Source organism: Dipodomys merriami, unplaced genomic scaffold (genome assembly GCF_024711535.1).
Source record: "Dipodomys merriami isolate MVZ:Mamm:240054 unplaced genomic scaffold, mDipMer1.0.p SCAF_20, whole genome shotgun sequence".
NCBI classification, from domain to species: domain Eukaryota; kingdom Metazoa; phylum Chordata; class Mammalia; order Rodentia; family Heteromyidae; genus Dipodomys; species Dipodomys merriami.
The window spans coordinates 24,318,836-24,346,609 of NW_027203382.1; the positions used below are offsets into that span (position 1 = coordinate 24,318,836).

The 27,774-nt window shown below is 38.3% G+C and overlaps 1 protein-coding gene across 10 annotated transcripts in view; it reads left to right on the forward strand.

Moving 5' to 3' along the window:
- The window catches only part of Erbin (erbb2 interacting protein), a 128,946-nt gene that overhangs the window by 13,435 nt on the left and 87,737 nt on the right, over nt 1–27,774 (forward strand). For all 10 annotated transcript variants that reach the window (XM_070031255.1, XM_070031253.1, XM_070031261.1 and 7 more), the window contains exons 2-3: nt 23,770–23,817; nt 27,030–27,226. In XM_070031255.1, coding sequence (XP_069887356.1) covers nt 27,038–27,226 — 189 coding nt within the window. In that variant the 5' untranslated portion in view covers nt 23,770–23,817; nt 27,030–27,037. The remainder of the gene's footprint in view (nt 1–23,769; nt 23,818–27,029; nt 27,227–27,774) is intronic.

Consider the following 27,774-nt stretch of genomic DNA (forward strand, 5'->3'; position numbering starts at 1 on the left):
AAGTGAGATTAGAAAAATAAATCCAGGTCTTCCAATACTGTTAGTGTTTTTTCTTGTATTAACATTTTTCTGGGTATGTTTTAAAAAATATAATTTATTTAGAATAATACTGTTGTCTGATGATTTTAATTAAGTATTAGGGGAAAATTTTTGGACTTTATGTAAGTAAGAAAATTCTTCTTGGCAGATGCCAGTTTGTATTGCTGATTGCTTTTTTTAATTTTAGGAATAACTGAAACAAGAGCTAATTTTTTCCTATTTTTTATAGTTTTTAAATTGTTATTTTAAAGGTGTTGTACATAGAGATTACAGTTTCATAATTTCTTTTTGGACATTGTTACTCTCCTCACTGTCTTCCCTCCGTTAGCACTTACAAGTTGTATCCTTCATTTTCAACATAGTGTCTTGAGTACCACTGCTGCTTTGTGTTTACCCTTTGTCCCTCCATTCCTGTGTCCCTCCTTTTCTCTCCCAAATACAGGTATGTGAATGAATAAGACAAAAAGAAAAGAAAACAGAAACAACAATGAAGAAAAACCTCTTGTTTCCATTTCCTGGAGACCATTTCAATAGATTTTATTTTATATGATCAGAGGCACATAGGCATTGAGCCTAAGAATATCCTCCTTTCTTTCATCTTACAGTGTATGCATGCCTAGAATCCTGTATAATTTATCGTGTCCCATTATATTTTAGATCTAGCTTCCACATACATAGGAGAGAAAACGTGCTAATTTTACAAGAAATGTTGGTATCAATATATGAGACAAGGAATTCCAGAGAAAAGTTTGTTGTTACTATTATTTTTTTTGCCAGTCCTGGGGCTTGAACTCTGAGCCTGGACCCTGTCCCTGAGCTACTTTCACTCAAAATTAGCATTGTACCACTTAAGCAGCAGCACCACTTCTGGCTTTTTCTGTGATTAATTGGAGATAAGAATCTCATGGCTGGCTTTGAACTGTGATCCTCAGATCTCAGCCTCCTGAGTAGGATTACAGGCATGAGCCACCAATGCCCAGCTTCAGGAGAAAAGTTTTTATGCTAAAGTAGTATGCATGTCAGGAATATGATCTAAGTGGTTTTTGTTTTGTCTTGTTTTATGTTTTCCCAAGTTTGACTAGTTTTAGTCTTATTTTAAAAAATCAAGCCTGGTGCTGGTGGCTCATGCCTTTGATTTTGGTTAACAAGAAGGAGCCTCAGATCTGAGGTTCTCAGTTCAAAGCATGGCTAAATGGAAAAGTCTATGAGATGCTTACTTTCAGTTAACAAGCAAAATGCTAGAAGTAGAGGTGTGTCTCAACTGTTGGAATGCCAGCTTAGAGTAGAAAAAGCCAAGTGAGATTATGAGGCCCTGAGTTTCACACACACACACACACACACACACACACACACACACACACACACACACACACACACACACACACACACACACACACACACACACACACACACACACACACACACACACACACACACACACACACACACACACACACACACACACACACACACACACACACACACACACACACACACACACAAGTTGCCATGCCCTCTTCCTCTGGATTCTCTTGTTAACATCTTGAATGAACATAGTAATCTGTTAGAATTTAAGAGCCATTATTGATGCATTATTATTAATAGTAAAAAGTTTTGGTGATACTGGGCTTTGAACACAAGCCTTTGCACTTGGTAAGCAGAGGTTTTATAACTTTAGCCTCACCCCCTCACCAATGATATGTATAATATATGTATGTATGTATGTATTTATTTATTTATTGCCTGCCGGTCATGGGTCCTGAACTCTGGGCCTAGGTGCTGTTCCTCAACTCTTCAGTTCAAGGCTAGTGCTCTACCACTTGAGACACAGCTCCACTTCTGGCTTTTTCTGCTTATGTGGTACTGAGGAATTGAACCCAGGGCCTCATACATGCAAGGCAAGCACTCTACAACTGAACCACCTTCCCAGGCCCACTGATGATATTTATTAATAATGCCAATTGATTTATATTAAAGTTCCTTCTTGTGTTTTACATTCTGTGGGTTTTGACAAATTGGTGGTGACATCCATGAATGTTGCTACCAAGTGTGTTCAGTGATACGGATTAAATGAATTGATTGAAAAGTTTATAAGAGATGTGAATAAGGGATTGAGACTTTCTTATAAGGAATTTTTTTGTATGGTTTTTATTGTAAAAATGCTGTAGAGAGGGGTTACAGTTACATGAGCAAGGTAATGAGTACATTTCCTACGGAGCAATGTTGCCTTCTCCTTTTTTTTTCCCCCTCACTATCCCTTCCCTCTCCCCCCCAAAGTTGTAAAGTTCGTTTTCAACATAGTGTCTTGTACATCTCATTGTTACAATGGGTCAACCTGTATCCCTATTTAAGCATTTTGTTTTTTCCCTTCCCCTCCCCAAATTAGAGAAGTATATATACTAGATGCAGAGCACCGGAATCAAATACAGGGAAAACGGGTTATACCGTGGGTGAGGAACACATAAAGAAACAAGAAAATCACATAATACATTATAAGTACGTTAAAAACAATAGCGAGCAAGAAAAAAATATTTGTGACTGGAAGTGGCGCTGTAGCTCAAGTGGTAGAGTGCTCGCCTTGAGCTGAAGAGCTGAGGGACAGCACCCAGGCCCAGAGTTCAAGCCCCATAACCGACGAAAAAAAAAAAATTGTGACCCTGTCTTTGGGTTCATTTCGCTTAACATCTTCTTATATGGTCATATGTACATAACTTTTGACCTTTTCTGCTTGACCTAGACATATACTGATTATTGTAAATAAGGGAAACTATAAGACCTGTGTTTCTTTGGGCTTGGCTTACTTCACTTATTATAATTTTTCCAAGTCTTTACATTTCCTAACAAATGGGGTGATGTCATTCTTTCTGATGGAGGCATAGAATTCCATTTTATATATATATAAAATATTATATCAAGAAAATGTGGTATATATATGTTATATATGTATATGTGTTATATATATGTATATATGTGTGTGTTTATATATATATATATGCACATACGCACATCACATTTTCTTGATCCATTCATCTACTGAGGATGATATCTGGGTTGGTTCTATATCTTAGCTATGGTGAATAATGCTGTGATAAAACATAGTTGTGCTGGTAACTTTAGTATGGCCTTGTTTGTGGTCATTTGGGTAAATGCCCAGAATTGGGATTTCTGGGTCATAGGGGAGCTCTATGTATAGTCTTTTGAGGAACCTTTATCCTGCTTTCCAAAGTGGTTGAACAAGTTTACACTCCCACCAACAATGTAGTAGGGTTCTTATAAGGAATTTTTAATAGCAGAGAACAGATTGCCTTTTACTGGCACATAATATGTGAATAATGTATTATCATGATGAAAATTATATTTTTGTTTGTTTATTTTGATGTCAGTCCTGAGGCTTGAACTAATGGCCTGGAAGTTGTCCCTTTGCTTTTTCCCTCAAGACTTACATTCTACCAATTGAGTCACAGCTCTTCTTCTGGCTTTTTGGTGGTTTAATTTCCTGCTGGGAAAGGGAAGGGGTTACCATTTCACAATTCAGAATAATGTATACGTTTTTCTTTTAGACAGAGTCACTCTTTCCTTCCCTTTCCCCCAGTTTTCACCCTTTTTAAGACAAGGTCTCATTGTATAACTCAGATTGGTCTCAAACTCAAATTCTTCCTGCTTCTGACTCCTGAGCAGTGAAAAAGTAGTGTTTTTAAAGGAACATGTCCCTATGCCCAGCTTAGAAACATTTTTTATTGTAAAGATGCTGTACAAAGAGGTTACAGTTACATGAGTAAGGCAATGAGTACATTTCTTGTCCAGCATTGTTACTCCTTCCCTTGTTCTCCCACTATCCTTCTCTTCCCTTCCCCTACCTCCCTTACTCTTTTCCTCCTCCCCACCCAAAGTTGTAAAGTTCATTTCCAATATACTGTCTTGTGCGTATCATTGTTGCAATGGGTGTCTGTGTCCCTGTTTCAGCGTTGTTATAACCCGTCCCCTCCCCAAATTACACAAATGTATATACAAGATGAAGGGTACCAAAATCAAGTACAGTGACAACAAGGGATATACCATAGGGGGAAGAACATACAAAGGAAACAAAAAAAAAAAATCACATAGTACATTAAAAACTACCACAACAAAGAGAAACGTCTTGTGTTTATATCTTGGGGTTCATTTCACTTAGCATTGTCTTTTTTATTTTTTAATTAATTAATTTTTTTCTCAAGTCCTTTTTACTTTGTTGTATCTCCTTATATATTGTATTTAACATCCACATATCAGGGAGATCATGTGCTGTCAGTCTCTTTGCTTTTGACTTATCTCCCTCAAAATGATTTTTTTTTTTTGTCGGTCGTGGGGCTTGAACTCTGGGTCTGAGCGCTGTCCCTCAGCTCTTCAGCTCAAGGCAAGCGTTCTACCACTTGAGCTACAGCGCCACTTCCAGTTTTCTGGTGGTTTATTGGAGATAGGAGTCTCATGGTCTCTCCTGCCCAGGCTGGCGATCCTCAGATCTCAGCCTCCTGAGTAGCTAGGATTACAGGCGTGAGCCACCAGCGCCCGGCTCAAAATGATTTTTGCTTAGAAACATTTTTAAGCAGATGATAAACAATTGGTAATTTATGTCTACAATTTCTGGGAAATTGATATTTGAATATTAGTCTTTCATTTCTGAGAAATAGGTAAATGATTGTAGATCATTGGAAGTTTTTTTTGAGACAGGGTCTCCTTATATAGTTCAAGCTATAAAAACCAATGATCCTTTTACTTCAGTCTCCTAAGTGCTGGGATAATAGGCCTGAACAACCAAACACACGTACACATGTACGTGTGTGTGTGTGTGTGTGTGTGTGTGTGTGTGTGTGTGTGTGTGTGTGTGTGTGTTTTACTGGAGATTGAACTTAAGGCCTTAAACATAGTGGGCAAATGCTTTACCACTTGAGTCACACCTCTAGCACTGAAAGCTCAATTGTTTCCATCATTGTTCCACAGCTGTCAATATTGACGTCCATATGCATTTGACTTGTCCATCAAATCCAACTCAAATATTTTTGCACTAAAGCTGCCCTCCAATATTTAAAAGTTCTCTTCTTTGGATTTTAAAACTTTCTCTTCTACCTCCTAATTTTCTTGTGGTGAAATGTGCCAGATTTACTTTCTTGGTTTTCAGGGCCTGGCTCTTGCAATGCAGGTGCTCTACCATTGAGCCATGCCTCCAGGCACCTCCCTCCCCATGGACCTTTTTGTGCTGGTTGTGTGTGTGTGTGTGTGTGTGTGTGTGTGTGTGTGTGTGTGTGTTTTGTCTGTTGTGTGTGTGTGTGTGTGTGTGTGTGTGTGTGTGTGTGTGTGTTTTGTCTGTTGTGGGGCCTGAACTCAGCCACAGCGCCACTTCTGTCTTTTTTGCTTTTGTGTTGCTGAGGAATGGAACCTCGGGCCTCATGCATGCAAGGCAAGCACTCTACCACTGAACCACCTTCCCAGCCCTGTGCTGGTGTATTTTGAGATAGAATCTTGCTTTTTGTCCTGGCATGTGCCTGGACTGTGATCCACCTATTTTAGGCTTCCCTTCATAGCTGGGTCAGAAACATAGCCACCATGAAAAGCTTCTCATTGGAATGGAGTTTTGCAGATTTTTCTGCCATTAGCAGACATCGAGCCATGATCCTCCCAATCTTAGCCTCTCAAGTAGCTAAGATAAGTGAGCCAATGCATCCAGATTTTTGGTTATTTTTTAGTGTATAGTTTTTTGGTGTCATTAAGTAAATTCACATTTTGCCCAGCCCTGACCATCATCCATCTTCAGAATTCTTTTTTATCTTGCAAAAGTGAAACCTCTCATTAAACAATAACAACTCTACTCCTCCCAGTCCTTGTCAACCACTATTTTGCTTTCTAATTCTTCTCTGGCTTACTTTGCAAGTAATTTAGCACAATGTCCTCAGGGTTCATTCTCAGTGTAGTGTGTGTCAGCCTATCTTTTCTTTTTAAGGCTAACACTCCATTGTTTATATTTACCATGTTTTGCCTCTCTGCTCATTTTGGATGGCCAGTTAGGCTGATTGCACATTTTAGCTATTGTGGATAAAATTGCTTTGAATGTATAAGAGTATCTCATTCAGACATTGCTTTTTAGAAGTATGATTGTAAGATGGTATGGTAATTCTGGCAATTTTGAGGAATTGTTCATACATAAGGAATAAGGGATCCAGTTTCTCAGCATCTACAATAGCACTTTCTATTTCTTTGAGAGTAACCTCTTACTGTGGGAGATTGTAATTCATTGTGGGTTTTTATTTGCATTGCCCTAATGATTTGTGATATTGATCTTCTCATGTAATTATTAGGTATTCACAAACTTTGAAAAAAAATTCTACTCAAGTTCTATTTTGTGTGTATGTGTATGTGTGTTTGTGCCAGTCTGGGGGCTTGAACTTAAGGCTTGGGCACTGTCCCTAAGCTTTTGCTCAAGGCTAGCACTCTACCACTTGCATCACAGCTTCACTTTCATCTTTTTGGTAGTTAATTGGAGACAAGAGTGTCACAGACTTTCCTGTCCAGGCTGGCTTCAAACTGCCATCATCCAATCTCAGCCTCTTGAGTAGCTAGGAATACAGGTGTGAGCCTAGGTTCTTTCAATTTATAATGAACTTGTTTTTGATTTTGTTGAGTTTTCTTTAAGTACTGATTATTTTCTTCCATTCTACGTTGCCTTTTTGTTGACTTCTTTTTTACATTAGTTATGAGATGAGGGATAGTTTTATTGTTACCTTACCTTCCATACATGCTTGCAGTATATTTTACTCTCAACCCTTGGACTCTGTTTTCCTTTCTTCTTCCTTTTCCATACGTACAATTTCAGTTGGTTTCATTGTTCTTGTTTGTATAGAACCTGTTCAGTAGTATGTTGAGGTCTTGTGTGCCTTTTATACAGTTTCTCCTAGTGGAAATATCTTGTGAATTACAGCATCTTTTTTTTTTTTTTTTGCCAGTCCTGGTGCTTGAACTCAGGGCCTGGGTACTGTCCCCTGAGCTTCTTTTTGCTCAAGGATAGCACTCTACCACTTGAGCTACAGTACCACTTCTGGCTCTTTCTGTTTATGTGGTACTGAGGAATCAAATCCAGGGCTTCATACATGCTAGGCAAGCACTCTACCACTAAACCACATTCATAGCTGCCTATAGCATCTTTTTTAAACTGATAGTAAAGAATAGTTCTAACACAAGGATCCTAGATGTCCTTTTACTACCAGATCCTTTCTTCTCACATTCTTCCCTCCCTTCCTTTTATCTTTTTCACAAGTGTTAAATAGTGAAATTATATAGTACCGTAGGTAACTTTTGGGGTGTGCTTTTGCAATAGGGAGATTTGGACTTCATTGAGATTTGTTCATTTTTATTATTGTGTAATATTCCATAGTATGGATATACTCCCAGTTTGTTTAACTATTCCACATCGAAGGGCATTAGATCTTTTCTTTTCTTCTCTTTCCCCTCCCTCCCTCCTTCCTCTTTCCCATCCTTCTTCCCTCCCTCCCTCCTTCCTTCCCTTTTCCTTTCTTTTTGCAGGTCCTGGGGCTTGAACTCTGGGCCTAGGTGCTGTTCTAGAGCTCCCTCCCCCTTTTTATTGTCAAAGTGATGTATCTGAGGGGTTACATTTATATAAGTAAGGTAACAAGTACATTTCTTGTCAAACTTGTTACCCCTTCCCTCATTTTTCTCCTACTTTCCCTCTCCTCCAACCCCCCCCACCAAGTTGTACAGATCATTTGCAACATACTGTCTTGTTGTGTATGTCGCTGTTGCAGTGGTTCCCCTCTTGTCCTTTGTCTCTCCATTCTGTTGTTCCCCATTTCTTCCCTAATTCAAATAAACATATATACAATACCAGGGTACCAAAATCAAATATAGTGACAACAGGGGATATACCATAGGGGGAAGAACGTACAAAAGAAACAATCACTCGGAAGTGGCGCTGTGGCTCAAGCGGTAGAGCACTCGCCTTGAGCTGAAGAGCGCAGGGACAGCGCCCAGGCCCAGAGTTCAAGCCCCACGACTGACAAAAAAAAAAAAAAAAAGAAACAATCACATAATACATTCAACAACAACAAAGAAAAACCTCTGTGTACATGTTTTGGAGTTCATTTTGCTTAGCGTCATCTTATATGGTCATTTGTACATAGCTGTTGAGCTGTTCTGCTCATCTGATATGATTATCCTAGACATGTACAAATTATTGCAAATAAGGGAAATCATGGGACCTATGTTTCTTTGGGCCTGGCTTACTTCACTTAATATGATTTTTTCCAAGTTTTTCATTTCCTAACAAATGGGGCAATGTCATTCTTTCTGATGGAAGCATAGAATTCCATTATGTGTGTGTATACATACACATATATACACACACACACACACCACATTTTCTTGATCCATTCATCTACTGAGGGATATCTGGGTTGGTTTCATATCTTAGTTATGGTGAATAATGCTGTGATAAAACATAGTGCTGGTATCTTTAGTATGGCCTTGTTTGTGATCATTTGGGTAAATGCCCAGAAGTGGGATTGCTGGGTCATAGGGGAGCTCTATGTGGAGTCTTTTGAGGAACCTCCATCCTGCTTTCCAAAGTGGTTGAACAAGTTTACGCTCCCACCAACAGTGCAGTAGTGTTCCCTTTTGGCCACATCCCCTCCAGCATCTGTTGTTTTTAGATTTTTTTGATTATAGCCATTCTAATTGGGTTGAGGTGGAATCTCAATATTGTTTTGATTTGCATTTCTTTTATGGTTAGAGAAGTTGAGCATTTCTTCATGTGTTTTTGGCCATTCTTAATTCCTCATTCTTAATTCGCTCTACCACTTGAGCTATAGCACCACTTCAGGTTTTCTGAGTGGTTTATTGGAGATAAGAGTCTCATGGCCTTTCTTGCCCAGGCTGGCTCTGAATGTGATCCTCAGATCTCAGCCTCCTTAGTAGCTAGGATAACAGGCATGAGCCACCAGCACCCGGGTAGTGATTTATTTTTATGGGTCTGGTCGTGGGGCCTGAACTCTGGGCCTGGGCACTGTCCCTCAGCTCTTCAGCTCAAGGCTAGTGCTCTACCACTTGAGCCACAGCGCCACTTCCGGCTTTTTTTTCTTTTTTGCTTATGTGGTGCTGAGGAATGGAACCCAGGGCCTCTGGCATGCAAGACAAGTGCTCTACCACTGAGCCACCTTCCCAGCCCATTATTTTTAAGTAAAGAGACACATAAAATAAGCAGATAACTTAGGGAAGATGCAGGTTAATGTGTTTCGAAAGTGTAGAGTTTTGGTTTATTGCACTCAACTAGATCTAAGGAAAAATAAACACACACACACACACACACACACACACACACACAGTTTTTTTTTTTCATGCACACTGGTGTTTTAGCCCATTCTGTTGAGTGAATCAATCACAAATGATTCATCACCAATGATTAATTAAATATAAAGTAATCACTGAAGTCATCCAAAACCAAATGCTTAAGACTCTTGTTTTTATTTACCCACTAAAGAAACCAGAAATGGAGCTGTGACTCAATTAGTAGAGCTTTAGCCTTGAGCAAAAATGCTTAAAGACTGTGCTTAGGCTGCAGGACTTGTATCCAACACACAAAGAAAATGTATCACCAAATGTGTGCCCTTCCATGTTTTCTGAATGTTTCATGAACTAACTTGGAGACAAAAGGTGATGAGACAGATTTTACCACTGAGCACATTTTGTCATAAACAAGGCATGGTATCTTCCAGCAGATTTCCCATTCAAAAACAGAACTGGAAATAGTAAGTCATTTGTGTTGTAATACATGGACGACAAATACAGTGGGGACTTTAGGGGAGCAGTGGAGAAATCGATGCTCTCCTGTGCTTGGCTCAGATCCATGTCCTTAGCTCCCCAAACTACCTTGGAGATGATCTGACTCCAGTCTCAAAGGGCCACAGCTCTTATTTCTGAGAAGAGTTAACATACCATTCGTTATTATCAAAGTCACGAGTCAGCAACTTCACTTTCTTCATTATTTGTAAGCCTGGAAATAATTAATGCCCATCACTTGTGTCCAAATCCTTTGAATAATATTCAGGTACATTATCCCCACCCAACATTATGAGAGGATGAGAAATGTTGGGTCAGTGAGTGCCCAAGAATGGCTTCCCTTTACAGCTAGCTTATGTTTCCATGAAGTATTTCTCTGTAGAATTTACAGAGGTTTCTGACAAAGCTTTTCCTATATTGGGTTTATTTCTAGTGTGAGTACTCTAATGCTTGCTGATGGTTGACTTCTGTTAGAAAGGACTTCCTCTAATGTTTACATTTACAGAGATTGTCATATGTCCAGTATTTCTTACTTTCCTCTAAGTTCCATTGTTCAGATTTGGGCTTTTGCTAAATTATGATTGATAGTTTTAAGTCTTCTCTCCCTCCCTTCCCAGTACTGAGGCTTCAGCCAAGGGTCTTACATTTTGTCACTGCTTGCTTGCTCAAGCTGGTGCTTTATCACTTGAGTCATGCCTCCAGCCTGGCTTATTTATAATTTTTTTTGTGCTTGAACTCAGGGACTGGGAGCTGTTCCTGAGCTTCTTTTGCTCAAGGTTATCACCTTTGAGCCACAGCTCCACTTCCAGCTTTTTTGTAGTTTAGTGGAGATAAGTCTCACAGACTTTCCTATCTGGACTGGCTTCAAACTACAATCCTCAGCTTTCAGCCTCTTGAGTAGCTACAGGTGTGAGCCACTGGCTTTAGCCTATTTTATGGTTAGTTGGAGATGAAAGTCTCGTGGACTTTTGTGCTCCAGTTGGCTCTGAAAACTCCTACCTTCCAGATCTCAGCCTCCTGAGTATGTGGGATTATAGACATTTCGAGCCGCTCCAGTCCCACTCAGGATTTCACTTTCTAGTGAAAGGATGGCATATCAGAATTTTGTTTTGCTTACTCATGCTCTAGAAATCACTTAAAGAAATGATATATTTAATATCAGGAAAGTGGAAGCCAAGCACTGGTGGCTCATAACTATATTTCTAACTACTCAGGAGACTGAGATCAAGTCTCTGAGACTCTTACCTCCAAATAACAATAACCAGCAAAAAGTTAAAAGTGAAAGTAGCTAAGGTGATCCCGACCTTGAATGAAAAAGCCAAATAAGTGTAAGGCCCTGAGCTTAAGCCCCGTACCTGCGCACGCACGCACGCACGCACGCGCACACACACACACACACACACACACACACACACATTTGAGAAAACATTTATGTCTATGTAAAGTTCACTTTTTCTACCAGAGTAATTACACTTATTAGAAAGCTTGTAGTTTCCTCAGGAATAAGATTTAGATTTCTCCTGCCACTTAATTGAAGAGCTTTACTGAGACCACTGAATATAATAGATAATTTTGGTTTAGGAGATTTTCAGATTTTCTGCTTTAAAAAAAAAACCAAAAACCGTCCTCAATCATAATTCCAGGAAATGTCTAATTTTGAATAGGATGGTGTTCTACTTTGCTTGGCAAACTGAGTTAGCTAAAAAGCAAATAAACAACACATTTCCAGGTAATTGAAGAGAGTTGAAGAGGGTTGTGTTGCAGTGAAGTGTTACTTAAAACTTTCAGTGACTGAATGAATGTTGGAAAGTGAGTGCCACTGACAGAGATTACAATTCTTGTAGTTAATATATAACCATTTCTTTTTCTTCCACTATAACAGAATTAGTTGTTTCCAAACACTTTATTTTGAAACAATTTTGTATTTATAGAGGAATTGCCAAGACAGTTTAGAGGATTCTACGTAGCATGCATAGCCATGGCTCATTTGGCAAAAGTAAAAAATTAACTTCAGTATAGTACTGTTTAATTAATTTACAGTCTTCATTTGAATCTTACCAGGTTTTCAGCCAAGGTCCTTTTAGTATTGTAGGATCTAGTCCAATATACCATGTAACATTTAGTTTTTATATCTTAGTTTTCAGTTTGTGACAATTTCAAGACTACCACAGAAGGGAAATGCTTCTGTTAGGAAGGTTATATAATCTTAGCAAGATGTTAACTTTGATCACTCAGGTAATATCTGACAAGTGTCTTCACTGTAAAGTTACTATTTTTGCCTTTCCATAATCTGTTACTTAGAAATCCAGCCTAACTTCAGAGGAAGGAGAACTAACTAAGCTCCACTTCCTGGAAAGAGAAAATATTAAGGCTTTTGTTCAGACAAACCCATAATTTATTTTGGGGGAGATACTTTGTCACTTTGTAGATACACTGTTTCTTCTGAAGGATTTGTCTAGTCCACTTTAGCATTGATCTGTAAATTTTTTATCTTGTGGGGATAAAAGTTGTCCTTTAAGGAATGGAATATTTTAGTATATAGATGAGAATATGACATAGCAGGAGGGCTTATATCTTCTGAATCCAAAAACTTTAAACCAGTGAAGAATACATTATTAAATGCATGAGTCAAGTACAGTCACTTTATATTTTTTGAATTCTTTTGATCTATATGATGGTCCTAGGCCCAATAATGTTAAGATGTAGATAAAGTGTGCACTGGGCTGTGGTTGGATTTTCTGTAGAAACTAAATGTCAGTGACAGGCTAGTGGAAACCCTCAGTTTAACCTTCTTCACAAACATATTTGTCAAAAGCAATTCAAATTGAGATCATTAGAATAGTATTTCTGAAAACTACTTGCCTCTCAATGTATTTTTCATACCTCCTTCTGAAAGCTTACCTTATTCTGTATACTATTTTATTTTTCTTGTCTCTTTTGTCTCTTTCTTGCATTAAGGATCCATTAAGGAAAGAACTTTATCTGTTTTGTTCTGTTCATTGAACAGTATGTGGTATATAGTAAGTGCTTATGGAAAAAGAAAACATTCTGATGAAGAATTTCTATATTGATGGTATATTCATTTAAATATCTGTGTAATTGTGAAGGATTAATGTAGACCTGGAAATGGTGTGTAACTTGAGGGCTCTCTGGAAAGATTTCTTTTGGGAGGAGGTGCTGGTATTAGAATTTGAATTTGAGCCTTGTGCTTGCTTGGCTTTCTTGCTCACAACTGGCACTCTGCTACATAAGCCACATTTCTCACCCAGCTTTTTCTGTGATAGACTTTTCAGCCTGTGCTGACTTTTAACTGTTAATCTTCTAGGTCACAACCTCCTTAGTAACTAGGACTGGAGAAACTTTTATAGTGAATAATGTAGCAGGCTTGGTCACTATAACTATGACTTTCCTGTTTCAGGACATCAACTATCTCCAGTCTGTAGACTAGGAATATTGTTCTAGGTCTAGGAATATTGTTCTAAGGTAAGGCACTTGCTTAGCGTGTGCACTTGACTGGGTTTTATCCCATGTACTACATTCTCATAAAAGTAATTCCTAAACTTTTGTAATTTGGGGGGTGATATTTGAACTCGATTTCCTGCACTTTCTAGTCAAATACTTTAGCATCCAAGACACATAGAAACTATAAAATTGATATAAATTTTTAAATCTTTTTCTTATTCTCCTTTTCCTTCCATCCCAGTACTGAGGATTGAACTCTGGACCTCACACATTCTAGACAAAAACTCTTCCACTGAGTCATATGTCCAGTTCAACAATTTTACATTCTTTAAGCATGATATTTTCCTGAAAGTAAAGTGGCTTAATCATAACTGATTGGTGTTTGACAAATATATTCTAATAGTGCTTTATGATAATTTTTACCATATTATAAAACTTGTATAACTTCCAGAGCTCCAGTTGTGGTTTTTTTGAACTTTCTTGCCTAGACTCTCTTCCAACCTCAGTCTTCAGATCTCAGCTTTTTTTTTTTTTAATTGTGAAAATACCATAGAGAGGGGTTACAATTACATGGGCAAGGTAATGAGTACATTTCTTATCAAGCATTGTTGCCTCCTCCTTTGTTTCCCCTTCCCATCCCTTCCCATCTCCCCGTCCCCCTCTCCCCCCCCAAGATCTCAGCTTCTTAAGTGGCTAGGATTACAGATGTGAGTTGCTGATGCCTAGCTCACTATAGATTTACTTTTCAGATATGAAGTGTTGGGTCTTCATCCGTCCCACAAAAGACGGAGGGGGTCCGAGGAAAGGTAAGTGCGGCGCTGGTTTCCCAGCCTCTCTTAGCCCGGGAGACAATCAGACACAGCGGGGAGCCAAATCCAGCAGGTAGAAAAACTCATTTATTAACAGAGAGCAGCCCTTTTTAAAGCCGAAAAGGACAGGTGGCATGGCAAGGGAGGAAAAGGAACCAATCACTGTCAAGGTCACACCCTATCATGCACCTGAGCCTTCACGGGCTGGTTAGGCACTGATTGGATGATCAATTGGGCTCTGCCCACTCTACTCTCTCCCAGCGCCATCTTGGCTGCCCATGTGCTCTACAGTAAATTGGGCTCTGCCCACTCAACCCCCTCCCAGCCATCTTTGCTGCCCATGTGCTCTACAATGAAGTACATTTTTTGTGTATATTTGTGTATGAAGTTGGTGTTTTAGTCTCGGCCTTATACTTACTAAGCAAGTGATACTTCCCGAGCCATACGCCAGCCCTTTTAGCTTTAGTATATTTCAGATAGGATCTCTAGGTTATCCTTTGGCCAGGATCTGCCTGTCTCTGCTTCTCATCTAGTTGGAATTACAGGTGTATACCACTGTGCCTGGCTTTTTTTTTTTTTATACTAACTTTTCTATCTGAGCTAGCTTTGAGCAGTAATCCTCTGCCTCCCAAGTAGCTGTATGACAAGCTCAAAGCCATTGCCAGGCCTGAGTCTGCATTTTGTTTAATACTCATTCTACATCTGTGTATTTTGCTGGTCAGACTCTCAGCCTTCAAAACTACAAGTTAAATTAGGGAAGGGAAGGGGAATAACAGAATGGTGAGACAAAGAACCAATGCAACAGCAATACACACAAGACTATATATTGAAAATGAGCTGTACAATGTGGGGGTAGGGGAGAGGGAAAGTAGAAGGAAAACAAGGGAAAGGGTAACAGGTTTGACAAGAAATGTACTTACTACCTAACTGTAACCCCTCTGTACATCACTTTGACAAAAAAAAAAAAACTACCCCCCCCCCAAATTACAAGTTAAATATCCTCCCTCTCCCTCTCTAGGTGGTATTAGTTTTAGATTTAGGGACTCATGCTTGCTGGGCTAGCAGTCTGCAGCTTGAGCTCCTCCAGCGTTGTTTTTCTTTGGTTATTTTTGAGAACAGGTCTTGCTTCTCGCTCAGGTCTGTTCCTAAGCCATGATCCTATTTTGGACTTTCCCTGTGGTTGCTGGAATCACTGGCACACACCACCACATTTAGCAGCGGTGATAGAATTTTTAGACTTTTAGCCTGAAACTGCAATTCTCCCAATCTCAGCCTCCCACACAGCTTAGGTTGATAGACATGTGCCCACTGCATGAAGTTATGGATTGATACAGGCACTCTTGAACTTTTCTGCACACTACTGGCCTCAAACGGTAATGATCCAACCCAAGTAGCTGAAATTATGTGTGAGCCACCAGTATTGGCCCCCACCTCTTTTACAAGATATCAGCCTCAGGCATTTTGTTATAGCAATGGAAAATTACTAATGAATGTAACATTTTAATGCCCCTTTTTGTTATTTGAAATGAAATTCAAAGGTAGACTAATCTTCGAACCCACATAACAGGGTTAAAAAAGAACCAAAACATTTAATTTCCTACTCTTTAAAAATTATATATAGGGGGGCTGGGAAGGTGGCTCAGTGGTAGAGTGCTTGCCTTGCAAGGCCCAGGCCCTGGGTTCGATTCCTCAGCACCACATAAGCAGAAAAATCCAGAAGTGGCGCTGTGGCTCAAGTGGTAGAGCTCCAGCCTTGAGCTGAAGACCTGAGGGACAGCGCCCAGGTTCAGAGTTCAGGCTCCATGACAAAAAATAAAAGAAAGACATGTACTCATTGCTGGGCGCCAGGAGCTCACACCTGTGATCCTTGTAGTTCAGGAGGCTGAGATCTGAAGATCACTGTTCAAAGCAGGCAGGAAAGTCCTTAGTTCAAGACCCACAACTGACAAGAAAAAAAGAAAAAGAGATGTAATAAAGCTGTAATAATAATAATAATAAAATGACATAAACTTCAAAAAAATTATATATAGGGCTGGGAAGGTGCTTGCTCAATGGTAGAGTGCTTGCCTTGCATGCATGAGGCTCTGGGTTCAATTCCTCAGCACCACATAAGCAGAAAAAGCCAGAAGTGGCACTGTAGCTCAAGTGGTAAGAGTACTAGCCTTGAGCTGAAAAGCTGAGGGACAGCTACCAAGCCCAGAGTTCAGGCCCCACAAACGACCCCCCAAAAAAAAATACGTATATACCTACATCAGTTTCCTAAATATTTTCCCAAGAAAAATGAAATGATATTCCAGAAATCTGTTGGGAGATGTGTGACATTCTTAGAGTTCCCAAATGAAAGCAGCTGTTTTTTACAGATTGTTTATAAACAGATTGTAGTATAACCTCAACACCGAGATGCTACTCTCCAGTCAAAAAAGAGTGAATTAATCATATATATATATATATATATATATATATATATATATATATATAAAACATAAACTGTATTTAGTAAAAGAAGAACAGACACTCCATGGTTCTATTTATATAAATTTAAAGTTTTACACATAAGACAGAGGAGGAGGATTGTTTATGGAGAGTGGGACCATAAACCAGATGGACATAAGAGAACTTTCTGGGTAATAGAAATATCCTGTACCTTCACTGGAGTGTTGTTCCTATATAATTGTACACCTAAGATGTTTGCATTTCACTGTACATAAACTTTACTCAAATCAGCACAAGATAACATTACAGAGATTCTGATTTAATTTCTTAAGGGTGTTACAGTTGGCCATAAATTCTGAGGTGCAGCTGGAGTGCAGGCACTCTTAAACTTTTCTGCACTACTGGCCTCAAACTGTAATGATCCAATCTCAGCTTCCCAAGTAGCTGAATTATGTGTGAGCCACCAGTATTGGCCCCCACCTCTGTTTTACAAGATATCAGCCTCAGGCATTTTGTTATAGCAATGGAAAATTACTAATAAATGTAACATTTTAATGCCCCTTTTTATTATTTGAAATGAAATTCAAAGGTAAGCTAATCTTCGAACTCTCTTCAGTGCAGAAAGTTAAGAAACATTGATTAGATGCTTGCACTTGGATGCAAACCTATTGTGATACACATATGTTGTATTAACAACTAAATTAGGAGAGGCATTCATTTTTGTGATAAGATTCAGTGAGATAGAGAAACAAATATTGGTAAAATTTCAAACAAAAAGTTTAATGTTAATTAGTGTTAATTTGCTGGGTATTTATAGTGTATTAAAGTACTATGCAACGAACACATTCCTCTCCCATCCACCCTTTGTGTTTTTCCAACTTGTTGACTGAAGATACTTGAAAAGGGGGTATGGGATTGACTTCTGTTTTAGGACATCAGCTATCTCCAGCTTCAAGCAAATTCATTTACTCTAACAACTTTGAAAGCTGCTGTTGGACTGAAATTTCCTAGACCTTGCAATCTGTATGCATTTAATTTATAATAAAAGGAGAGATTTTAACGTGATGAAAAGGTCCTTGAAACACTTGAGTTTCAAGTCTCATGATCCCTTCTCAGAAGTTCTGGAATCAAACAGCTCTGAAAATTGTACTTTCCCCCCTAATTCACTTGGTACATAAAATCTGGCCTACTCCAAACTGATGTGAGCCTGATTTTGGTATTAATTTATAGTATTTTGTGATTATAGTTTACCTTTGCACTTGCACTTACTTGCAGAGTTATTCTACTAGATGAAAAATTCTAAATTCTGAAACATATCTGCTGTCCTGAAGGGTTTAGATAAGAAATTATAGATCTGTATTACCAGTAGCTAAAAGTTAACATTAGCAAATATACTATTTTGGGAGTAATCTAATCAAGTGTATCTAGAATTATTTCCTCTAAGAACCTATACAATTAAAGATAATTCTTGATGACATTTTCATCAATTCGTTATTCTAATTGAACCCAGGACCTCATGCATGCAAGGCAAGCACTCTACCTCTGAGCCACCTTCCCAACCCTCAAAACAACCATTTGAGAGAAAGTCAATTTGATACTCTCTTTTTACTGATACTAAAACATATATACAAGTTAGAGTACCATAATATGTTTACTTTCCTGAAGAAAATTAAATATCTGATACTTGACCACAGATGAGTTGTAAAATAAAGTATGTGCGTGAATATAAATATTTGAATGAAATGTTGGCTAGATTAATTACTCAAGTTTAATATGTCACATTTATTTTTAAAGCTTTATGGATGGGAGAGTGGTTATAAATATGCTATATACTATAAAAGATAACTGTAGGAAGAAAATTAGTAATGATTTTACATTTTAGTACAAAAGGTTTCTAAGTCATTGACTTCTTTTCGATCTGCGTCCCAAAATTTATGTAATGTATTTAGATAGATCATATATTTTCTTGGGGGGGGGCAGTCCGGTCGTGGGGCCTGAACTCTGGGCCTGGGCGCTGTCCCTCAGCTCTTCAGCTCAAGGCTAGCACTCTACCACTTGAGCCACAGTGCCACTTCTGGCTTTTTTCTTTGTGCTTATGTGGTGCTGAGGAATTGAGCCTCAGGCATGCAAGGCAAGCACTCTACCACTGAGCCACCTTCCCAGCCCCATATCATGTTTTCTTAGTTCATTACCATTTGTTGTAAGACTGGAGAAATTGCCTTAGCTACTAGAAAAATGTCACATCCTCTGTGTGTGTGTATGTGTGTATGTGTATGTTTTTATGTATGTATACTTGGGCTTGAACTCAGGACATACATGCTCTTTTTTTTTAAATTTGTTGGTATGGGTGCTAGAACTCTGGGCCTTGGGCTCTGTCCCTGAGTTCAAGGCTAGAGCTCTACCACTGAGTCACAGCACCACTTCCAGCCTTTTCTGAGTAGTTTATTGGAGATAAGAGTCTCAGAGATGACTTTGCTGTGCTGGCTAGCTTAAAGCCTCAGATCTCAGCCTCTTGAGTAGCTAGGATTACAAGTAGGAGCCACCAGCACCGGCTTTCTATGTGCTGAGCTTTATTTGCTCAAGGCTGCCACTACTATTTGAGCTGCAGCTCCACTTCCAGTTTTTTGTTGGTTAATTGGAATAAGAGTTTCTGGAATTTGTTTTCCTGGACAGGCTTTGAAACTTGATCTTCAGATCTCAGCTTCTTGAGTAGATATTAATTTTTTAAGTTTCTGATTTTTTAAAAAAACTTCTGTAACTTTTTAATATTTAATATGTTAAATGAAGATGTGTTTATAATCAGGCATTTCATAAATGAAGGTCTTTTTCTTTTCTGATAATACTGGAGTTGCAGAGTACTTACTTGCCTAGCATGGTTTAATCCCAATCATTTGGGATGATGCTCCCCTTCCCCCAAATCCTGTAAAACCAATTAACAATATACTGACATAGTTTTCTGGGAACAGTAATTTCAGATGTTGCTTCCAAAGTTCTGATATTCTAAGCTTTTAGTTTAGTTTGTTATTTTACAATAATTAGATTTAATTCTTTTGTTGTTTTCATTTGGGGAGTCATTAAGTTTATCTTTCTGGGGGGTTGTACTGGAGTTTGAACTCAGGGGCTCATACTTGCTAATTAGGTACTGTTTTACTTGAGCCATTCTGCCATCACCTTTTGGTCTATGTTACAAGATACAGTCTCACTTATACTTAATCTAACCTGGAGTATGATCCTCCTGTTTGTGCTTCCCTTTGTTGCTGGGATGACAAGTGCACACCACTATGTCCAGCCGCTATACTCCCTTCCCTCATAGTTTAAAATGACAGGCAAACATCACTGTACCCAGCCATTGGTAGAGATGGAATCTCTGTTATACCTGGGTTGGCCTTGAACCTCATTGTCCTGATCTCTGACTCCCAAATTGCTAGGATTATAGGCTTGAGCCCAGTTCCTTCCTTCCTTCTTTCCTTTTTATTTTTATTTATTTATTTTGCCAGTTTAGATGCTTGAACTCAGAGCCTGGGTACTGTTCCTGACCCTTTTTGCTCAAGGCTAGTGCTTTACTTGTTGAGTCACAGCTTGGAGATAACAGTCTCACAGACTTTCCTGACCAGGTTGGCTTTGAACTGAGATCCTCAGATAAATAGCCTTCTCAGTAGCTAGTATTACAGGCCTGAGCCACTGGTGCTCAGCAGATCCTATTTTTAAAGCCTGTGTTTGTAACTTCACTTTTATTGCCTTGCTCAAAAATAATTAAGTTAGCAAACGAAGAAAACATGATATTTTAATTGCCTATATCAGTTGCATAATGCCATGCAGTATGAAGACTGCATTACAGTCTGGTGTAAAATGAAAATGTTAAGGATATTATTCAGCCTGACAATGGGAGATACATTATAAGAAAACTGGTAAATTTTAGTCATAGAACTAGATTCTGTTCTCTAATTGTAATCTTGGTAGAGATACTTACGTTTTATAAACTTGGATATGACCAGCTGTAAATGATGAATATCCTTGTTTGTTTTTGGCTTCCTGTTTGTATAAGAGATTGATTATAAAATACTATGTAACATTTTATAACTTACTGTGCTTTTTTTTTTCCTTCCTGCACAGAGCTGTTCTACACTTTATAGATGCTGAGTTCTGTTTTTTAAAATCTTACCATTGGATTATTTTCCCCTAAAGTTGTACTTTAGGTTCGTTTGTTTGTTTTGGACAGGGGATCTGTGTATGGCAGCCCAGGCTGGCCTCAAACTCAAATCTTTCTACTTTTGTTTTCTGAGTGCTGGGTTTGCAGGTCTGTATGACTGTGCCTAGCTATATTTTGTATTTGGGGGGGGGGGGGCGGTCGTGGAGCCTGAACTCTGGGCCTGGGCACTGTCCCTCAGCTCTTTAGCTCAAGGCTAGTGTTCTACCACTTGAGCCACAGTGCCACTTCCGGCTTTTTTCTTTTTGCTTATGTGGTGCTGAGGAATCAAACCCAGGGCCTCATGCATGCAAGGCAAGCGCTCTACCTTCCCACCTCCCAGATCCTATATTTTGTGTTTTTATTGCATTATATTTTATCCATTATATTGTGAAATGTTTTAAATAGAAACTTCTTAAGAGTGAGACTGTTACCTTATTTTATGTTTCCCAAGCTGGGTGCAAACTTTGTTTTTAACAATACTGTGAGTTAAACTCAGAGTCTTGATCTGTTTGTTTGCTCGGCTGGCTCTATACCACTTAAGCTACAGCTCTAGCCCTGCTTTTTGATGGTTATTTTTGAGATGGAGCCTTAGGACTTTTATACTTAGGCTGGCTTGGAAATACCATCCTCTGAAACTCAGTTTCCTACATAGTATTACACGTGGGTGCCACTGGATCCAAGTCACTCTCCTGATCTTCCAGGTTTAGCCTTCTGAGTAGTTGGATTATAAGCATGTACTAACTACTATGACTAAGGGGCTATTCTGTCTTCCTTCAGAGTTATACATAGAGCTGAGCACTTAGTTGTGAGCACTTAGCAAATGTTCTGTACTTTCTTCAGTTTCTGTACTTTCATTTTTATTATTACTAGCATCAGAAATCCAAATGTACTCATTCAACATTAATCAGATTCCATTTAGGATTTTTAATGCAGAATAGCTGTGGGTGTGGGTGTGGGTGTGGGTGCGTGCATATGTGTGTGTTGTTCCTGGGGCTTGAACTCAGAGCCTGGGCACTGAGAGGTTTTTTTTTTTTGTTTTTTTTTGCTCGTTAGTGCTCTTCCACTTGAGTCACAGCTCCACTTTCAGCTTTTTGGTGGTTAATTAGAAGTAAGAGTCACAGACTTTCCTGTCCAGGCTAGCTGGAATTACAGATATGATGTAAGCCACTAGCACCCAGTGCAGGTTTGACCTCCTTGTGCCTATGTAGTCAAGTAGCTTTGACTATAGCTCTTAATTCGTTGAGGTATAGTGAAGAAAGCAAAGTCATATGTCAAGCAGTGTCTATGAAAATTATAGATAACACTTTGTTTATAACTTTTTTTCAGGGTTTAATGTTTTGGTTTGGCAAATCTCCCATGTTTACTGTTTTCACTCAGGAACAGAAAATTCTCTTTTTAGGATGTGTTGAGCTCTATAGGATAAGTGGAAAGATGGAAACAGTAATTTGAAAAGTAATTTGATGACAATATTGATTGGTATTAGATTTTGGCTGCATTTGCTGCATTTGTCTAATCCACATATAATGAAGGCTTGCTATATTTCAGTAAGCAGAGGAATATAGTGAACAATATTGTTTTGAAAAGCTTATAATGATTTTACTTTTCAGTTCTTGTATGGTCAGGTTGAGACTTTAGTCAAAATAATCTCTGGGGGGCTGGGAAGGTGGCTCAATGGTAGAGCGCTTGCCTTGCATGCCTGAGGCCCTGGGTTCGATTCCTCAGCACCACATAAGCAAAAAAGAAAAAAAAAGCTGGAAGTGGCGCTGTGGCTCAAGTGGTAGAGCTCTAACCTTGAGCTGAAGAGCTGAGGGACAGTGCCCAGGCCCAGAGTTCAGGCCCTACGACTGGACCCAAAAAAAAAAAAAAATCTCTGGTAATGAATGGAGGAAGACTAAATGATAGTAGCTTGGTATAGATAAGTAAGAATGACTGTGTATTGGTTACTGTTGAAATGATGCGTTAGAAAAAGAATTGGATGGGCATTTTGTTTTAGATAAATAATGTTGAGTCTTATGCCTGGTTTACTTAATCAGATCCTCTAGAGGAAGAATATGCTAATCTGCTTTTGAAAAATGTTCTGAGTGAATTTTGATGCTGTGGTCTTAAGTATATTAGGCTGCATTCGGCTAAGCTGTACATCACTGTCCTCCATGAGGGAATTGTATTCATCTATTGCACATTGTTCCTAAAGTTTATTTTGTTGTTTCCTTCTTCATTAGTGTTTTTGGTGACAGGAGGTTTTACTAGGGTGATCTGTAGTGATTTCCCAAATCCTAATTTATTAAGGCCTTTTCTGTTTCTCTTCTACATTATTCTCATCTGCTTATACAAACTCATTGTTTTATCTTTTTATTCATACTTCACTCTGGAAACTAGTCTGTTTTTTATTGTTGCAAAACCACAGTGGATTTGCTTGGTAGTACTTGTGTGCTTTAAGTATTACCTATAAGCACATAACTTTCAAATTTATATTATCATTTTAGATTTTCCTATATGGAGTTTATTTTCTTCCATCCCATATCCAACTGCCTACTCAGGATTTTAGTTGAATCATCCTTTAGGTGTTCCAGCTGAAGTTTCTAAACAAAAATACCTCATTTCTTTTATCTCACGTTTACTTGTTGTTATTGTTGTTTTGGTACAGATCCTGGGGTTTGAATTGAGGGCCTGGGTGCTATCCTTGAACTCTGTTTTGCTCAAGACTATATATAGCACTCTACCAATTGAGCCACAACTCTTAAGAGATTCATGGACTTTCTTGTTGGGCTGGCTTTGAACTACAGTTCTCAGATCTCAGCCTCCTGAGTAGCTAGGATTACATGTGTGAGCCACCTGCACCTGGCTGTCCATGTTAAGCTAGTATTTTGGTTTAGCATTTCAATTTTATTTTCAGTTTACAATGGTTAATATTTTAATGTCAATTTAGCATTTGATGTAAATTAGGAATTAGAAGAAATGTTCCTTAGTTATAAAGATCCATTTTTATTGTTAATTTTGGTTCTCTTTTGCTTTCCATAGAATGTTGGCTCAATTAAGAAACACCAGGGAGATAAATTCAGCCCAGTGGTAAGTAGTTTTAATTTCTTCTGTTTATCATGCCTCTTTTATGGATTGGCTCTTTTTTATCCATTGTGAGTAGAAGGGCGCGCGTGTGTGTGTGTGTGTGTGTGTGTGTGTGTGTGTGTGTGTGTGTGTGTGTGTGTGTGTGTGTGTGTGTGTGTGTGTGTGTGTGTGTGTGTGTGTGTGTGTGTGTGTGTGTGTGTGTGTGTGTGTGTGTGTGTGTGTGTGTGTGTGTGTGTGTCCCCGTCGTCTGTACTGGAGCTAGAACTCAGGGCCTGGGTTCTGTTTCTGAGCTTTTTTGCTCAAGGCTAGTTAGTATTCTATCACTTGAGCTACAGCTCCATTTCCTGCTTTTTGGTGGTTAATTCGGGATAAGGTCTCAGGGACTTTCCATCTGGGATGACTTTGAACCACAATCCTTACATCTCAGCCTTCTGAATAACTAGGATTACTGACATCTGGCAGTGACCCTCCCTCCCTCCCTGCCTCCCTCCCTCCCTTTCTCTCTCCTTCCTTCCTTCCTTCCTTCCTTCCTTCCTTCCTTCCTTCCTTCCTTCCTTCCTTCCTTCCTTCCTTTCTTTCTTTCTTTCTTTCTTTCTTTCTTTCTTTCTTTCTTTCTTTCTTTCTTTCTTTCTTTCTTTCCTTTCTCTCTTTCTCTTTCTTTCTTTCTCTTTGTTAATCTTATAAAGAAGCTCTTTTTAAACTAGTTAGGTTTTCTCCCTTTTGATTGTATCCTTATATTGTTTTTTTTAATATATATTTTTTATAGTAAAGATACTGTGCAAAGGGGTTACAGTTACATGAGCAAGGTAATGAGTACATTTCCTATCAAGCATTGTTACTCCCTCCTTTGTTTTTCCATACCATCCCTTCCCTCCCTACCTCCCCAACTCCTTCCTGCCCCCTCAAGATTCTTTCCTGTTGTAATTAAATGTCATCCTAATTCATTATCATAAGCATACAAATGTAAGCTAAATTTTCTTTTAGCAGTTAATGTTTTCTATTTTTAAGGGAAAAAGGATTTATTTTGCCTCACAGCTTCAGATGTTTTAGTCAGTGGTACATGACTTTATTGTTGTGGGCTTGTGAAAATGTTAACATCATAGTAGGAAGCAAGTCATAGCATAGCTTATCTAATAGCACACAGCAAACAGCAAGCCAGCAATTAAATTATTTGTACTTAATAGATGAATTATTTATTCCTAAAACGTACCCTTATAGAAATGTAGTTTGTGGTCTTTTGTACTTGGATATGAAATCAGGTCTTGGGCATTGCCCCTTAGCTTTTTTACTCAAGGCTCTGGTATTCTGTATGTACTATTTGAGCCACAGCTCCACTTTTTTTTGCTGGTTAATTGGAGAAAAAAAATCTCACAGACTTTTTGTCTTGGCTGGCTTCAAACTATGATTCAGAGATCTTAGCCTCATGGGTAGGAGTGAGCCACTGGTGTTTGGCAGAAACATAAATTGTATTCTGTAAGGTTTTCCGAATATTGACCACAATTTTAGATGGAAAAAAATTGTTTTTCAATGCTGGGCTTCCAACCCAAAGCCTTACATGTGGCTGGTAAGTTTCTACCCTGAGCTGTACCCCTAGATGTGGATGGAAATATTTGGTGTTTGACACTTAAGTGTCTTTTTGTGAGTCCTGAAGTAGTATGTAGCAAAGACCTATGGATATGCAAAGCATTTTGAGCATCTAGTTCAAGTATCTATTATTACAGAGAAACAGCATATATGGGCAAATTCAGTTACTTTATGGAAAAGAGACAATGTTCTATGCCTTAGAAAGTTGTAATTGTGATGAAATCAGAAAATGTATATACTTAAAGAATTTTTAGCACCATACTTGACATTTGGTAATTGAGTGAAGGTAGTAATGCTAATCCTATCTGTGTTCAAACCCTTTGGTATCCTGCATAATTTGAAGTGAAAGAATTGTTAGTATAGTGCCTTTGTTGTTGGTGGTGGTTGTGGGGCTTGAACTCTGGGCTTGGGTGCTGTCCCTCAGCTCTTCAGCTCAAGGTGAGTGCATTACCACTTGAACTACAGCACCACTTCCGGTTTTCTGTTAATCAGAGATGAGAGTTTCATGGACTTTCCTACCTAGGCTAGCTCTGAACTGCCATCCTCAGATCTCAGCCTCTTCAGTGGCTAGGATTACAAGTGTGAGCCAATGGTGCTCGGTTTACAGCATATTTGATCCTGAGTCATGGGAAAAATCAGTAATACTGGTCTTGTCTTTATTTGAACACTTGAAATTTTGTTCATAAATGGATTATTATTCGGTACTTAAAACTTGTGTTCAGGTACTTATCTTGATAGAGAGTTTTTTTTTGTTTTTGTTTTTGTTTCTAATTTTTGTGTGTGTGTGAAAATACTGTACAGAGGGGTTACAATTACATGGGCAAGATAAGGGAGGTTTTTTAAAAACACATTTTTCTTATATTTTGTTGAGTAAAGCTTCATTACCCTTAATTGGGTTTGATCCTTGTTAGATGTTAATACTCTAGGTCTCTCCCTAGGGGAAGAACTTATTATTTTTGTACAAAAATTGATGACAATAATTATCAGCCGTTCCTAATTATTAAAATAGATCTTTCTTTGCTAAGATAATCATAGCCTATTTGAAATCGATTATGCACTATACTATATACATAGTAAAATTGGTGTTGAATTTTCACTGTACAAAATTGGCTTTTTTCTTCAGTTAAAGTCTTCCTTTATTTAAGTGAACTCTTTGAAAACAATCTTAAGACCAGTATTTGATTGAAACTATATATATTTAGGTAGGTGGAGATTTCCACATATAAGAAGCATAGGTAAGTTAAATAGTGGTTGATCTCTGATGACTGGCTGAGAAGTCCTAAAAATACCTTTGCAGTGTTACTTCCTACTCAGAACTGCATGTAAACACTTCACTATGAAACATAAAACCAGAAATTAAGTCTTTGCTATATTAAAAGTGCTTTGAGAACAGTCATATTCATGAAGCATGGTTTTTGTAAAAGCATATAAATGGCTACTTCTTAGATTATTCTGTAAAGTGCTAAAGTACTTGAGTATATACAAATATTGATATTAAAGCAGTGCTAAATGGTTTTCAGTGGGTGTACCAAAGAGAAGAATTTATACGATATGTGAATTGTGACAAATGAATTGCAATAATTTGTTCTGAAAAACTGTTATGTTTTACTTTCTCTATTCAAATATCACAGTATCTAAAATGACTACAAAACGAAGTTTGTTTGTGCGTTTGGTACCATGTCGCTGTCTGCGAGGGGAAGAGGAGACTGTCACTACTCTGGATTATTCTCATTGCAGTTTAGAACAGGTTCCCAAAGAGATATTTACTTTTGAAAAAACTTTAGAAGAGCTCTATTTAGATGCTAATCAGATTGAAGAACTTCCAAAGGTATGTTAATACTGTCAGGAAATTTCTGTATACCTAATGTTGCCCTAATGCTATACATACATGTTTCTATTTTAGGGGGTTAGTTTTACCTTAAGGTATACTGTACATTTCAAAAAAAATTTAATTTTAAACTTGTTTAAATGAACTGCTTTAGTAATTATATAACTTAAAATTTGTATTTACTGGGCTGGGAAGGTGGCTCAGTGGTAGAGCGCTTGCCTTGCATGCATGAGGTCTTGGGTTCAATTCCTCAGTACCACATACGCAGAAAAAAAAAACATTTGTATTTACTTTTGTCATACCTGCTAAGGTAGGTAATGAGATTATGGAATTTTGGAAACCAGTAGATGAAGCCAAACAATTAAAATGATATGGACCTGTTTTCTCAGGTCATCAATTTACATTATAGTTGGGAATAATTGTCATTTTAATTACAATTTCATTGTTAAATAGCTTTATAAAGGTAGTAATATTTTCCTCCATTTATAGTTTGGAAAGATTCTGTGTAATTTATGCTAACAACTGGGAGGTTAAGGTTATTTCCATCA